The sequence below is a fragment of the Microcebus murinus genome, chromosome 4 (genome assembly GCF_040939455.1).
Source record: "Microcebus murinus isolate Inina chromosome 4, M.murinus_Inina_mat1.0, whole genome shotgun sequence".
Taxonomy (NCBI): domain Eukaryota; kingdom Metazoa; phylum Chordata; class Mammalia; order Primates; family Cheirogaleidae; genus Microcebus; species Microcebus murinus.
In genome coordinates this window covers 93,092,890-93,108,247 of record NC_134107.1, presented here as the reverse complement: position 1 = coordinate 93,108,247, position 15,358 = coordinate 93,092,890, and the positions used below count along the sequence as shown (strand labels likewise).

Below are 15,358 nucleotides of genomic sequence, written 5' to 3'. Positions count from 1 at the left end.
TCGATGTGCTGATTGGATGTAGCTACTGGAGCAGAAGATGTTACATGTGGCGGCTCATTCTCAAGGTGGTTAATTGGCTGCCTCGATGCTGGGCTTTGTTGCCCCATTGATTGTGGGTGAAGGGTGGGTGGGGGAGGTGGAGGATCAATAGTGTGATTAGTGTCTTACTAGCTCTTTGGTTGGACACTTCGCCAATAGCCACCCACTTACTGACCAGTGGTGCATTCGCAGTGCCAGACTGTCCACCTGTCTGTCCCTCTGGCCTGAGACATGAGAATCACCTACGGCATGGCTGGCCCAAGCAAGTCCTCGTGGAATGGGGCTGCTTTGGGTCCTAAGACAAGGCTCCAACCTATGGGCTGCAGGGGCCATGCTGAGAGAGGAGTATTGAACAATCCCCCCATCTAGCCCAGACTCTGCTCAGCAGGAGGCAACAGCTGTGAGGGGGGCCAATCCCTAGCCCCCAAATCTCTTGCTTTTTGCTGAGAGACCCTGATCCCTACCCATCAACAAAACAAAAATGAAGATAACTAATCCTCGATCACTGATATTAAAAGTACATATGCCTGGGAGGGAGGTGGCAGATGAAATCATTCCCAGTTCATCTTAGGAACGATGAGCCAGTGAGACAGTATTTAGTGGGTTTGTCTGCATGCTGGGGAACCTGGGTGAGAAGCAGCTGGGAGAAGCCAAACTAGATAAACCCCTTCCTCAGCCTCTAAGCTCTTTCAGCCGTGAATCTTCCAAGGTTCTACGGTTCTGCCCTCTGTCTGCCCAGTCTCCAGGATGGTTTATGAACTAGAATTGTGGAGTTTGGGGTCAGGGGAATGTATAGTTTCGGGCGTTTCATACTGTAGAGTCTCTTATATTAATAATTGGCCCGGAACAACTGTGGAGACAGTGAGAATGTTAGAACTCATTCCAGATATCCCGTTTGGGTCTGTTCCCTGTAGCCTGGCAGTATTAGTCCCTCTCCACTGTGCCTTGCGCAGAGCGACAGGCAGCCCAAGATAGGGGAGGGATACGGCCGCAGTGAGACCGGGAGAACCAGAGAAAGCCTCATTCACACACTGTGGACGCTAAGACAGATCACTCTTGGGGGAGTCTAGCATTCTTTTTCTCTGGATGCTTGTTAGGTGGATGGAGCAATGGAGTTGGGGTGTTCCTTGGCATGTCTTAAGCCCTGATGTCTGGGAGAGGGAGCCAGGATATGAGGCACAAGATCAAAGACCATTCTCCTGACCGCCTCCCTCATGGTCCTGCTTTCTGGTGGATGCACCAAGGGCTGACTGCTGACAGTTTCCAAAGAAGATAAGTAAATCCAAGCCTTGGCTTTCTTGCTATTTCCCAAACACCAAACCCACTGGTGCTGACCGTGGTGCTGAAGTTCTTGTACTCCCCACTCCACCCCTGCCCCCAATTGTGAGATACTCTTGCAGGGAAAGAGCTTGCTCCCAGATGTCCTGAGAGATCATGAGCCTAGAATAGTAACAGAACTTCATGGATCCTTCCAGCATCTCTCCAGGGAGTTGCAGAACTGAACTTTTCCCTCCCTCCTCTCACTGCTGAGTGTTCATTGTCCTGACCCGCATACCTTACATTCTACCTCCTACTGATTCTTATTCATAACAGCTACCATTTGGTCACTTCCCAGATCCCTGGGCCAGAAAGCACCAAACAGCTAGAGAAAATTCCCAAACCTCATTTCTACCAGTAACTTTAAACCTTTTCGTCTGCCCATGCAATCTTTTCCCAAAGCTGCTGACAAGGGGTCGAGAAGAGAGTCTAGGGGTTCATGCCAACATGTTGCTCCCACCCATCCCACCATCTATGGATGGTGTTCAGGGAAGTGGCCACAGGTGAGGTGAAGAAGGAGCCATAGGGGTTGGACAAACCTAGTGCAGAGTTGTCAGACCCTACTGCAGTAGAGAGTTGGTTTTGCCTTCAACCTAAAAACTAAGTCGGGGGAGATGACCAGAATTCCAAAGTGCCTTATTCAGAGAAGGGACTTTGGGGAAACTTAGGCTTGATATGTAGATAAGTAGAGTGAAGTTCAGGAGTGCTCAGGTTTCTCCTGATCTAAGAGCATGTTTTAAAGCCATAATGAGCAGTCGGGTGGGAAGAGGATGGAAGGGTCTTGAACATTAAGTTTTGGGGGGAAGGGTTCAGATGCTGGCTCAAGATTGCTCAGATGACTTTTCACTGGAGATGGGATGGGATTGTCTCTGTGTTTTGAAGATGTCCCTGGTATCTCTTGGGCCTTGGAGGACCTAAGCAGAAATCCTCTGTCCCCATCCTACCCAGCCCCATACCTTCCTCCCCTGCTGGGCTGTACCCACTCAGGAATACTGCCAGATGGACCAGAGTGTGACCAGGGTGACACTGTAGGCCAGCACCACCATCAGGTAGATGCGGAAGAGCAGCTTGTCCAGCACACAGCCCACCTGTAGCCAGTCCCGGGCCACCTCTCGGATCTCATCCCGCTTCTCCAGGAAGTGCCGGATGGAGGACAGTTCCTGCAGCAGCCCACGCACGGCCAGCGAGGCCCCTCTTGGGGGCGGGGGAGGGCTGCATCTGCCCCTCGGGGTCTTCTCCAAGTCGAGAGATCTTCCCAAATGGCCGCAGTGGTTTCCCATGGCTGTAAGAAGGGCAGAGCTTTGGCAAGGGAGAGCCAGCGGGATGGCCTGAACACTGCCCCTTATGTTTCTACAGCCTACAGACATTTTTGTTAGGAACAACTTCAGACATAAAAAGTATAGAGAGGAACTGACCTATTTGCAAACCCACCACGCAACTTAAACAAATTAAAAAAGGCAATACGATCGAGGATCCCTGTGTACCCTTTCGTAGTCACAACCTCCACCCGTTCCCCAGATCACTAATACCATGAGGTTCTCCTTCCTGTGTGTTTTTTCAATGCATGGGCTTTCCCCAGGAATCTGACATCCCTTGTTTTATTCGAGCCTCACAATAGCCACACAAGAGAGGCAGAATAGGAGAGATCACTATTCCTGTTTGCTAAACGATAGTGCTGACCACGGAGAGGCTAAGTGACTAGCCTGTGGTCACATAGAGCATCATTTAATGCCAAGGCCCAGGAATACGGACCCCCACTCCACTGCTCTCCTGCTACGCATCATCTTGCCTCACAAGGGGGCGGCTGTCTGGAGGGCACTGCTGTGATCTCCATCACTCTGAGCCCTGGACCAGAAAATACACCTTCAGGTAGGGCTACTGTCCCCAAGTGAAATTAGCTTCAGCTCAGTGGGATGGCCTTACATGAACCAAAAGTCTTGTAGAAAGCCTGGCCCTACCCAGGAGGAAGGGTGAAAGGGAGTGGAGAGGAGAGAAGTGCTTAAGAACAGGAGCTTAGAGTCAGGTGGGTTCAAAGCACGGTTCCACCAGTTCCTGGCTCTGTGGTTTAGGACGAGCTATTTGACCTCTCTACGCCTCGGCTTCCTCATTTGAAAGAATGAGAATCCTGTTGTGCTGTCATGAATATTACATGTGATAATGCACAGAAAGAGCTTTGCACGTGCCTGGCACAAACTGCTCGATGGATAATCCAACAAACCAACCACCACCATCACCAATAACAACACCAGTGGTAGCTGTAGCAATTCTTCAGGAGGCGTGAGCCCCACATTTAGTGTCTCCCTGAGCCCCTGTCTCTTTGCCTTATGTTGAAATTCTAAGGAATCTGGTCTTTGAGCTATCAAGGATGAGAGAATTTTAGACATTGCAGCTGCAGCATTTAACCAGGTGAGACAAAAAGGCCTACAATTGCCCAAAGGGCATCCATTTAACCTCACTCATGGCTCCCTCTCAAAGAAAGGCCAATCTCAGGCCAGAGGGCTCAGCTTCCAACGTACTGAGCCTCTGGGACTCCTACCCTCTCTGTCTATAGCCAGGTTGATGAGAGGTTGTGAAAATAAAGACAGGGTCAGGATTGACACCTTTGGCGGAAGTCTGCCCCCTCCCAGTAAGGCTGGGCATGGGCACTGCATGCGGGCAGCACCTGGTTCCCGGGCCCTGCCCAGCCTCCTTGGCCTGCCACTCCCTCCCACCGCATCCTGCATCCAGGCCAGAAGGGGCCCCTCTGTGGGAGACTCTCCCCTTCTCTCTCTCTCTCACCTGAACAATCTTCAGGCTTGGTGGCTTGGGAGGCGGCTGGGGGCCTGTGGGAAGTCGCCTGCTCCCTGAGGCACGGTAGCCGGGCGATCCTCTCCTGCACGAGGCGCCGCAGCCAGGCCGGCACGGGCTGCTGCAGGTCTTGTTTGTGCACCAGCCGCACGATGAAGATGGTCTCGGCCAAGCTTATCACCAGCAGCGCCATGCACACCACGAAGTAGACACCTGTGTGCCCCGGGGCGGAGGGAAAGACACACACGGGAGGTGGGAGGGGGCCAGTTTCTCTCCAGCCTGAGCTCTTCCTTCAGAGGGGGCCTTACCGATGAGGGGGGTGCCGATGGCGGTGGCCGGCAGCGTGTCCGACACAATGATCAGGAAGACTGAGTAGCCCAGGAGGAGCGTGATCTTGAAGGAGACCCTCTCGCCACTGTCCGGGGGCAGGTAGAAGCCCATGATGTCCATGACCATGAGGAAGATACTGGGCAGCAGCAGGCCGACGACGTAGAACAGAGGCCGCCGGCGGATGACCACCTGGGACCGGGGGAGGAGCTCGTGGGAAGCCCGGGGCAGACCGGCGGTGTCCCCAGGAGCCACCCCCAACCCAGACCCCCTTGCTTCATGGAGCTTCCAGCTTGGATTTCTCAGAGAAGGAAATGGCCAGACTCCATGTCTTGCCTCCCAATCCAGGCTTGTGGCTGTTTGGGATAAGTAGGGGACATTCAGCTGGGTTTCCCCATCTACTTGGTTAGATGGGGCGCCCCAGGGCATGTGTGGGACCCTGGGGTTGAAAAGGGGCTGTGGCAGTCCTTCCTTAAGTGTGCAAGCCTCCTTAAGTCCCCCTCGGTGTGAAGGTCTAGGGGCTTTATTCCCACGGCACCCACGTCCGCCCCACTCACGTAGAACTTCATCTCTGCGTAGCGGCCACTGCTTTCCATGCTGAACTCCTGAAACTGCGTCAGCACTCCCAGCAGCTCCCACTCGCCCTGGTTCATGAAGACGCTCTTGTCCGACTTCACCTTTTCTGGTGAGCGCCACAGGGAGATGTTGATGTCCTGGACTGCGAGAGAAGCAGGCAAGCCAGCTTGGCGTCCAGCGTGGGGAGCCCGCCAGACCCCGTGACGGTGGAATGCGAGTACGCAGCCACCCGGGGAGGCGGAGGCCAGATGCCTTGACCTCCAGCCTCGGCTCTCAGCCTTCAGCCTCGCTTTCCTCAGCTATAAAATGAGGCACCACTACGCATCATACCTAACTCACAGGGCTGCAGAGACGGCAAAGGAAGTCCTGGATGAAAACACACGGCACAGTGCAGAGTGGACACCCACACATGCACACACACGCACACACACACACACACACACACCCTTTCCAAACACCTTTCTAGGCTCCCTGTTAGAATTACCCATTTCAGAAACAAACAAAAGTCAACAGACTTCACCTTTCCCTTGATGGAACTGCCTGTCTTTAAAAGTTAGTAAAATAAGCAAAATCCACACTTAAAGAATAGAAGTTCCACTTCTCAGTATCTACACTAGAGAAATAGGCCCCAGGAAGGACAGGAGTGCCTCTTGCAGCAGAATATTGGAAAATATGTAAATATCCATCAATCAGGAACATGCTTAATAGCTATGATGCATCCAAAATCATGAGAGACAGGCTGGGCATGGTGGCTCACCCCTGTAGTCCCAACTACTCGGGAGGCCAAGGCAGGAGGATCGCTTGAGCCCAGGAGTTTGAGGTTGCTGTGAACTAGGCTGATGCCATGGCACTCTAGCCCAGGTGACAGAGCGAGACTCCATCTCAAATAAATAAATAAATAAAATTGTGAGATAGTCCATAGCAGCTAAAATTTATGAGGAAGATCTAAATATGCACTAACTTAGAAAAATGTCCAAGAGCTGTTGTTGAGTAAAAAGAATCAAGTAGCAGTATTTTTTAGTATATACAGTATGATGCATTTATGTAAAATAAAAACTCAGAAAACAATTTCCATGCATTTTCCATAGATGTATATGGGTGTGTCTATATGCACACATGCATGTGTGGATATGAATGCATAGAGAAGGATCTAGAAGGATATGAAGCTTATACTGACAAAAGTGGTTAACTCTTATTGTAGGGAGTTGTTGGAATAGAGTTTGAGAGATTGAGGGTAGATTTCAAAGGAGGCTTTAGTCTTATCTGTAGTTCGGCTCTTGGTCATGGAAGTTAGGTATTACTACCAGAATTTAAGTTTAATGTCATGAATAAGTCAGAACAGAAATGGAAGATGCTTCTTGCCGCAGGGTGGTACATACTTCACTAGCCCTCTAGTGAGCACCTAACATTCATCCACCTGGTAAAATCTGCTGAGCACCTTTTGTGCCAGGCAGTGAACCAAGAATCTAACAGTGGGCAAGAAATCATGTTTGTGCCCACTCTTAAGTTTATATCTAGGAGGGAAGTAGGCTTTGAGCAAGTACCTAGAGGTACTTGGGGAGAGGTAGAGATGGGAACAACAGGGGGTTGTAAAGGAGCTAATGAAATCATGGGTAAAAATTGGGGAAGGCAGAAAAGTTCCACAAGACTTCATCCCACTCTCTTGGCTGATCTGGGACGTGTAGGCCCTCCTGAGGGACTGCTGTGGGCCAGGGTGGGTGGAGCCTGGGGTTTGAAGCCTTTATGCACCAGTGGGATCAGGCTGAGACACTAGAAGTCAAGACTAAGGTGACTTCACTGTTGAAACTGGGAAGAGGGATAGCCTAGCCTGGGGGGTGAGAGGGGAAACTGAAGAGCCAACGCTTAGGCTGTGGCCAGAGGGGTTGGCCAGGCTCAGTTGTTGGGGAGAGGGAGGAGGGCAGTGAGGTAGCCCAGGAGAGGAAATGGCATGTGGTAAAGGGAAAGAACAAGGAGCGTTGGGGCTGGAAGTCAAGGCAGCTGGGCAGGAGTGGAGCCAGGGCAGCGTGCAGCAGGTGAGACCAGAGTGGCAGGCCAAGACGAAGCCAGCCCACGGATGTGGATTGTGTCCCAGGACTGTCGGGAAGCCACTGAGGGTTTTAAGTGACTTGGTCACATTTGCATTTTAATAAGATCTCACTGGCTGCTGTGAGGAGCATGAATTGGAAGGGGATAATAGTGAATCGGGGAGATCAGGGAGGAGGCTGGTGCAGAAACCTGGGCAGGAGATGGGGGTGGCTTGGCTGGGGGGGTGAGGAGAAGCGAGAGCATTGGAGAGACATTTAGTGCCAGATCCTGTTTGAGAAATTGGAAAAGAATTGTCCTTTCCTGGGCATTCTGCAGTCAGTTCACACTATCTCATTCAATCCATATGACAATGGAAAGAGGCAGCGAGGGCAGCAATATTCTCCCCACGTGGAGGAGGAGGAAGCAGAGGCTCAGAGACATTAAGAAGATCAGTGGTGAGCAAGTTGGATAAGGGAGAAGGCAGCCCAGGGAGTGCTGCTTGCCTGGGCGTCCCTGGAGCCCCAAACCTCCACCCCGCCACCCCCAGAAGCCCACATACTCACTGGTGTGCAGCCAGCTGGTGAAGGTCAGCGAGCAGTTCTGCACGTCGAAGGGGAAGTTGTAGATGTCCAGGCTGCACGCGGTCACCACCTGGAGGGGCTTGTAGTTCTGGACCTCGCCGTGATGCTGAACATACACGTATGGGATATTTGGAGACTTCCCCACGTCCACGCTGGCCAGGGAAGAGGGGTCAGTTTGGGGGCACAAGAGGCAGGTGAAGCCCTGGGAGTCTAAAGATCTCTGAGCAACCCAGCAGGGGAAGAACTTCAGGGAGGGCACAGGCAGCAGGGCAGTTTTGTCTGGCTTTGGTTTTTCCAACCTTCCTATCTTAGGCTTCCTGGCCTGCCATTGTCAAGGCTACTTTCCAAGCAGAAAAAGGCATTTCTCCTTTTTTTTCCTGGTCACAGAAGTCAGGGTGGAAAGATCCATGGACCCAAAAGCCACAAGTGGTGGGGAGCTTGCCCAGCTACACCCGCACCATTGCCCCCAGGGACCAGGCAGAGCTTGGCTCCCAGGATCACCAGCCCGGTGGGGACAGGCGGGCTTGTGGGGGAGGAAAGAACCTTATGTTCCATCCTGACTCTGGCTTGTCTTTGCTTCCCACCCCCAGAAATCCTTTGAAATGAGAACAATCCTCTTGAAGGAAAAGGAGCTAAGGAAATCATAGGCAAAAATTGGGGAAGGCAGAAAAGTTCCACAAGACTTCATCCCACTCTCTTGGCCGATCTGGGACGTGTAGGCCCTCCTGAGGGACCGCTGTGGGCCAGGGTGGGTGGAGCCTGGGGTCCGAAGCCTTCACGCTCCAGTGGGATCAGGCTGAGACATGAGAAGTCAAGACTAAGGTGACTTCACTGTTGAAACTGGAGATCTAGCCAGAAACAGATTTCCCAGAGCCCCTCCAGCCTGAGCTATGCAGGGCATGGGAGTAGAGTCAAGGCCAATTGCCTTCCTTGGGACAATGTCTGTGGCACCCTGGATTTGGGCGATGCAGTGGGTGTTGGGTGGAGGGCTCTGTCCCCACTTGTCCCCTTCCCTTTTGCATCCATCTCCCCAGCCACTTCCCTGCCTTGAATTTGGAAACCCGACTGGTGCACCCTGAATGAGCCTGCAGGACGGGGAGAAGGTGTGTGGGCTGGGGCCAAATGGAATAGCATTTGGCCACTGGAAATAAAGGCTTCCTGGACCCACTTTGTATTGGAGGAGCAATTTGTGGCCTGTCGGGCACACGTGTGACTTGGGAGGTTTGAGCACGTCCTCCAGCTCCAAAGCTCCCCTGTGACCAGGAGCAGTGGCCACCGTCAGTGCTCTATTCCCTGTAGACACACTGCTGTCCCCTCTAAAAATGCAGCTGTCCGCCATCTTGTAACCCAGCGTGAGTTCATTCACTGGCTTCTTTCTCCATGACAGGGGCCCTCGAACTAAGTACAGAGCTTCAACATCAGGCACAGAGAAAGAGGAGTTTTTAAAAAGAAAGATAAAAAGAAGACAGTGAGTTTGGGGAATGTGGGCTCCAGCCAGCTTTACCTACAATCTGCCAGTCTGGTGGGACGTCTCAAATGCAGCAGCAGCGCTCTTGCCTCCCAGCCCCCAAGCCGCCCGGCCACCCGGCTGCCCAGCATCCGATGACAGCACTCACAACTCGTTGATGAGGATGTCCGGGACCCAGATGCTGTCCGTGGGGATGGACAGCTTGGTGATGTTGTCGAAGTCCTCAGGGTTCCACTGGAGAAACTCGTCAGTCCAGTGCTGGGGGAGGGGCAGGAGGGTCACGGGCCGCCCTCTCCTTCCGGGGGAGGGTCGCCTGCAACCCAGGCAGACTTCACCCCTGGTGCCCAGGCAGCGGGCAGGCGTCTTCCGGGGAGAAGCTGGGTGTCGGTGGCACCCACATGACTCAGTGGTAACTGAGTCCCCCACCTCCATACTCTTACTCTTCCTACAGGCATAGCCACACCGGGGATGCAGCCTCTCCCGGGGAGGGCATTCGGTCATTTCTAGTGTTACGGGTCCCCTAGCCACTCACTGAGGGATCTCTGACAAATAATTTCTTGGGTCATAGACTGGATTTACCGTGTTTCCCCGAAAATAAGACCTACCCATAAAATAAGCCCTAGCAGATTTCTAAGCATTTGCGCAATAGAAGTCCTACCCCGAAAATAAGACCTAGTGACGGGCGTGGCTACGCAGCGCATCTGCACAACCCATGCATTTTAAAGAAGATCATCTGCCCCATGAGAGCTCTATTGCTCCACATGAGAGACTGGGGCCAATAGTTCTAAAGGAAATAGAGTAAATGTAGACCCTGTCTTATTTTTGGGGAAATACGGTATGTGCATGGGGATAATAACTTCCACCTCACGGGGTAGATGTGGCTATTAAGTTTTGATCCATGTGTTCTCCTCTCTCAGGCCAGAATGGCTGGTCTAAAATGCAAATTTTGTCATGTCACTCTCTTGCTTAAAGCTCTTCAATGGTGCCCCATTGGCCTTAGGATAAAGTTAAACCTCACAGCCAACAAAGGCCCACATAACCTGGCCCCCACCGTCTCTCTAGCCTCACGTTTTGGCCATGCCTCTGTGAATTCTTCACATATAGAGTGCAGAACTATCCAAACCTCCACATCTCTGCGTCCTCTGCTTCCTCTCCCATCCTGCAAGCCCTGACTTCTTACCGAGATAAGTGTTCCTCATCCTTCCAGACTTAGCCAAGGCAGATGTCTGCTCCCTCCTCCAGGACAGCTTCCATGACCCCCACGCCACTCGCTGGGTTGTATGGGCCTCCTCTGTGTCCCCCTGGTTAGCATCTTGTCTCTGTTGCATTGGAGCAGCCATGTTCCTGCATTTCAATTGTCTGTCCCGTGTCTGTTGCTCCCACTAGTCCGTGAGCTCCTTGTGGGCAGGGTCTGAGTCTAGTTTGTGTCTCTAGTTCCAGCCCCTAAGCACAGTCGCCGGTACACAGTAGGTGGACGCTCCCTCACTGCTCACTGCCATAGCTGAGGTGGAGGAGTGAACCTAGAGGCCCAGAGGCGGGACCTGGGCCACGTGCCCTAGGGAATGGAGTTCCTAGTCTTGTGTGGGTCCTTTTCCCTGAGGCAGGGTTGCTCTGTAGTAAGGCATCCCTTGGTGGGGCAGAAACGGAGCAGTATCTAAGGATCAGCGTTCTGGCTCCTTCCTGTAGCGCCCCCGCCCCCGCATCCCATGAGCGAGTGGTGGAGGTGCAGGTGCCCATGAGCAGCGAGGAGGGATTTCACAGATACCCACGCACACCCCAGAGCCTCTTTCAGGCGTGACCTCTGGAAGCCGTCCTCATCCTCCTGCTCCCCTCTCTCCAGCCACTCTAGCTCCCCCTGCTGCTCTGACTTCTTCCCCACAACTCCAGGGGCTGCGGGAGCAGGGCCCACCTGCGGGCAGCAGGCTTCACTGTGTGCCTGCCCTCCCCTGCCAGGGTGAAGCCAGAGCTCCTGCAGAGGCCTGACCGGGCTGTCAGAAGCTGGAAGGGAGGAGAAGCGGCTGAGGATGTGAGGGCTAAGTGGATGGAACGAACCATCCTGTTTCAATCACTCAATTTGGTTGTTGTCCAATTTGCCTTAATAGGAGGAAGAACCATCTAGCAATTAGAGCTGTTTGCAAGGGAAGTGGCTGCCTTGTGGGCTCCCTGGCACGGGAGGTGGTCCTGCCACAGAGGCTGGACAAGCACTGGTGTGGGGTGCTGTGAAGAATTTCGGAAATTGGAGGGGGCTTGGAGGATTTCTTCTCCAATGATCTTTAAGCTCCCTTCCACCCCCAGTCCTGAGACGGGAAGACTCTGGACTCCTGGATCTCTCGTTGAGGGCGCCTCTGAACCTCTCCCCTCGCCTTCCCCCACCAAGGGCGCTGGGATTCTCGACTCCTTCAGAAGGAGAAACCCTTCCAGGGAGGAGAAGTCCCCACCCCAGGAAAGCGGGGCAGGGGAGGGCTGGCCTGCTCACCTGCCGGTACCAGATGTAGGTGGTCAGGACCTGGTTCTTCTCGTCCTGGGAAAGGAAAGTGAGCTCAGACAGGTGGCCCTGCAGGCTGGGGGCCCACCCTGTACACACCACCCCCAAAAGGAGCTGCTTCCTTGTGCCTCTGCTTCCCTGGGAGGTAAGAGTGAAGAAAGGGGCCCGGGGTGGGGGGTGCATAAGCTGGGGCTGCCAGCCAGCCAGGAAAGGTTGGGCTTTTACTAGGAAAGAGACAATGATTATTTCTTTTTCACGTTCAAATATATATATGCACATATATATTATACCTACTCTCTATTATTTCCTATTGTGTTACACACATACACACACACACACACACACACACACACACACACACACACACACACAGCTATACAGCCTGCCTTGGTATTAAGATGAAATCAAAAAGTACAAAGCCACATAGAGTGAGAAATTCATCACTTTCCCAAATTCCCCGTCCAGTTCCCAGTTTCCCTCCCTGAAGCCCCACAGCAACCAGTATATTATGTTTCTGCTCAGAGACGTTCTAAATGCAGTGACATCATTTTGTATCGAGGCAGTGACAGTGACTGTGACGGAGACTTTAAAGTCAGGTCCACCCACCCAACCCTAGCACAGGGCCACTGCATCTCTGCAATTGCCTTTTTGTTTAATTAATTGATTAATTAAGTGATCTGTTGGTTGATTCTTCAACAACCATTTAATGATGCTGCCACGTACCAGGGACCTGTGGAAGGCACAGAGAACACAGAGATGAATAGGACAGTCTTAGCCCGACATAGAGCGATGGTTGCCCTTATGCAATGTCTGAAGAACCATGTGCAGGAAGAGACCTATGGGCTGTAGGGGTGTGGGAGAGACAGCCACACAGGTGACCCCGGTTTCTGGTGTGGGCAGCTGTGCAGATGGTGTTGCCATCCATGGTCAGCTGTGGTCCCAGACCTTGGGTACTATGGGTTCTCGAAGGACCACTATGCTTTCCAGGGAGTGACTTGGTCTCACACGCTGCCTTCTATCCCCAAAATGTCTCCCTACGAGAGGGGCAGCTTGGAGCTGAGTACTTACCACGCTGAGGATGGCATAGACGATGACGTCAATGGACACAGTGGTTGGCTTCCTCCAGTTCCACACGGGCCGCACCCCCTTCTTGTAGTTGGCCAAGAGGTGATCAGACAGCCTCAGCAGCGTGGGCCTGCTGGCGTTCCGGCCCTGGGGGCTCCCCTGCCGCCGGGCTGGGAAGGAGAGTGGTTCAGTGTGGTCACCAGAGCCCAGGCCTTCGCCTAGTTCCCTTGCCCTGGTTTGCAAGCTAAATCCCTACGTAGCCCCACAGACTAGAATTCTCACCACTAGAGCATTTTGTCTGCAGAGATTCCCACCAAAATAAAGTGGTGGCTGCCTAGAAGCCACCTGTTTTCTCATTTACATCAGAGCAGGCATGTGGCCCACAAGCAGAGGTGACAGGAGACAGGTGAGCTTTGAAGAAGGCTGAGAAAGGTGCAGAGGAGGGGGCTCTGTGGGGTCCTGGTTTTGGGGTCTTGGGAAGCAAAAGGGAAGCTGGCTGTCACTGGGTGATACTAGAAGGTGGGAGGGGTGCAAGAAAGTGTGACTGCAAGTGCACAGTTTCCAAGCTTAACGGTCTGCATCAGGGTTGTCCTCAGCTTAGGTCCGATCTCAGTGTCTGCACAGACCACTATCTCCTTGCCCCCAGCCTGCAACTGGGGAAGAAAGAAGGAAGGGTGGACATCTGGAGGAAACAGACGTTGTCTCTCCTGCTCTCTCTCCACCCTAAATGATCCCCTCCCCCCTCTCTCCATGCACATACAGGCTAAGGGGGAAGGGTTTGCAGGAGGGCTGCTCTACGGGCAAACTGGATGGGCTTAGGAGGAAGGTTCGGGAGAGGTGTGGAGGGAGCAAGGAGAAACCAAACTGCTCCCAGGGCAGGAGGCCTGCAGGGACAAAGTCGTGATGAAGAAGCCAATTCCTAGGCCCTAGTCCTATTCTATGCGGATTTCACGTGCACCCCAGTGTCCGCTCTGGGGACAGTAGGAGCACTTTCTGAAGGGAGGCATGGAATATGAAGGTGAAAGTGCATGGGGTGGGGAAGGGGGTACACACTGGAGGACCACGATACAGGCGGCAAAGAGGAGATGGGACTGGGCGGGTAGACTGGGGTCTTTCGAAGACCAGGCGCCAGCAGGCCGGGCTCTCACCAAGCAAGACTGCCCCTTCCTCATCCTGTGTGCAGCCTGCACAGCAGATCAGTACTACAGATTCCCTCTCACCCCGCATCCCTCGTAAGGTTTAGGCTTCCTTTAGGACAGAGAGAGGGAAATCAAGACTGTCTTTTTTAGTGCCTCCTTTGGAATAACATCAGTTAACCTAGTCTTCATTTTGACCTTAGAGCAGTCCACCAGAGTGGCTGTTTACAGACAAGGATGCCCAGAGCTCAGAAGGGTGAGTATCGTGCCCTATAGGTGCACGAACTGAGATTCAAGTCCAGATCCGTGTGTGTGTCTCTGCTATACTGGCGACAGCCCAGATCCTACTGACTGGGACTCTAACCGGCGTGGAGAGAGCCAGACTGTCCCTGCAGACCTCAGAGCAAAGGACCATGGCTGGGAGGGACAGAGCTTCTCCCCAGCTTGTGTTTGCCTAGCCCACTCAGCATCTCCAGATGACAGCTCCTCTCGCTCACAGCCCTGCACCTCTGTCCAGTCCCCAGATGGCGTCCTTCTAATTGTGCCCCAACGTGCTCCAAACCAGCTGTGCAGGGAGAGAACCCTTCCAAAGGAGAAGGAACAAAATCTGCAGCGAAGGGAAACATATTCCTTGTATTCAAGGGAGTCAGGAGGACTGGATGGGGGTAGGGAACGCAGGGAGAAGTCTGGCATTACTGGATTTTAAGTTCTGGAGGGGAACTTGCAGAAATGCAGGCCCAGAGAGCTAATGCAACAAAACCAGAGAAGTTGAGGCCAGATGATGAGATTAGTTCTGGTCCGCACTCTGCTGCCAACAAGCTGTACGCATTACTCCCCCTCTTTGGACCAGGCATTCCCATTTATAACAGGAGGGGCCAGACCAAATGAGCTCAGAAGTCCCTTGCAGCTGCCATTCAATGAGTTTAGGGGCAGGGCAAAGAGGAGAGGAGCCCTTCTCCTGGTGCCCGTGTCTGTTTTTCTATTTTGCCACGAGGCTGGTCTTCTGTTCCCCTCCTTGCAAGTCCTGCTCTCGCCCCAGGACTCAACTTTCCCAACTTTCTAGCTCAAAATGCTCTTGGCTTATACGTGGTAAGATAGCTGATTTTCCTGCAACTACACCACTCCCAACCCTCCTTACCTCAACCCTCTGAAGGTGGAAGCATCCCCTACCCCACCTGCCAAGAGGGCCAGCTGAGTCATGCTGTGACCCTAAAATGCTTACCTTCTCCCTGTGCCAGCAGCGTGGGGAGGAGCAGCATGAGCAGCGCCTGCCGGGCCCACGGCAGCATGGCGAGCTTCCCGCGTGGGAGTGCCTCCGAGTGGCTGCTCAGGGTGAGCCCCTCCAAGGGCCAGCCTGCCCGCCCGCTGCCAGCCTCATGTCCCAGCCAGCCTGCCTCTCCGGGTCGCTGCCTGCACCTTCTGAGGCTGCAGGCTCACACTCCCTGGGCCACCAGGGTTGGGGAGCCGCCAAGTTTTCCAGCAATCAGACCTTCAGCTGGATCAGGTTTCGGGCGGGAGGAAGGAGGAGGGAATGGCCGAGAGGGGAGCCCGC

At 53.4% G+C, this 15,358-nt stretch overlaps 1 protein-coding gene across 3 annotated transcripts; it reads right to left on the bottom strand.

Moving 5' to 3' along the window:
* Positions 1–1,689: 1,689 nt before the first annotated feature.
* HTR3A (5-hydroxytryptamine receptor 3A) lies at positions 1,690–15,101 on the bottom strand. 3 transcript variants are annotated; one of them, XM_076001320.1, is made up of 10 exons: positions 15,015–15,095; positions 13,536–13,537; positions 12,674–12,824; positions 11,597–11,641; positions 9,269–9,378; positions 7,635–7,804; positions 5,028–5,188; positions 4,452–4,662; positions 4,135–4,356; positions 1,690–2,638 (listed from the first exon to the last, which is right to left on the bottom strand). In XM_076001320.1, the coding sequence occupies exons 1-10, from the start codon at positions 15,093–15,095 to the stop codon at positions 2,340–2,342; spliced, it is 1,452 nt and encodes a 483-aa protein (XP_075857435.1). In that variant the 3' UTR covers positions 1,690–2,339. The 3 variants fall into 3 exon arrangements, with proteins under 3 accessions (XP_075857435.1, XP_012603491.2, XP_075857434.1); XM_012748037.3 differs by lacking the exon at positions 13,536–13,537 and having other exon boundaries at positions 12,674–12,840; positions 15,029–15,101; XM_076001319.1 differs by lacking the exon at positions 13,536–13,537 and having other exon boundaries at positions 12,674–12,829.
* Positions 15,102–15,358: the final 257 nt, after the last annotated feature.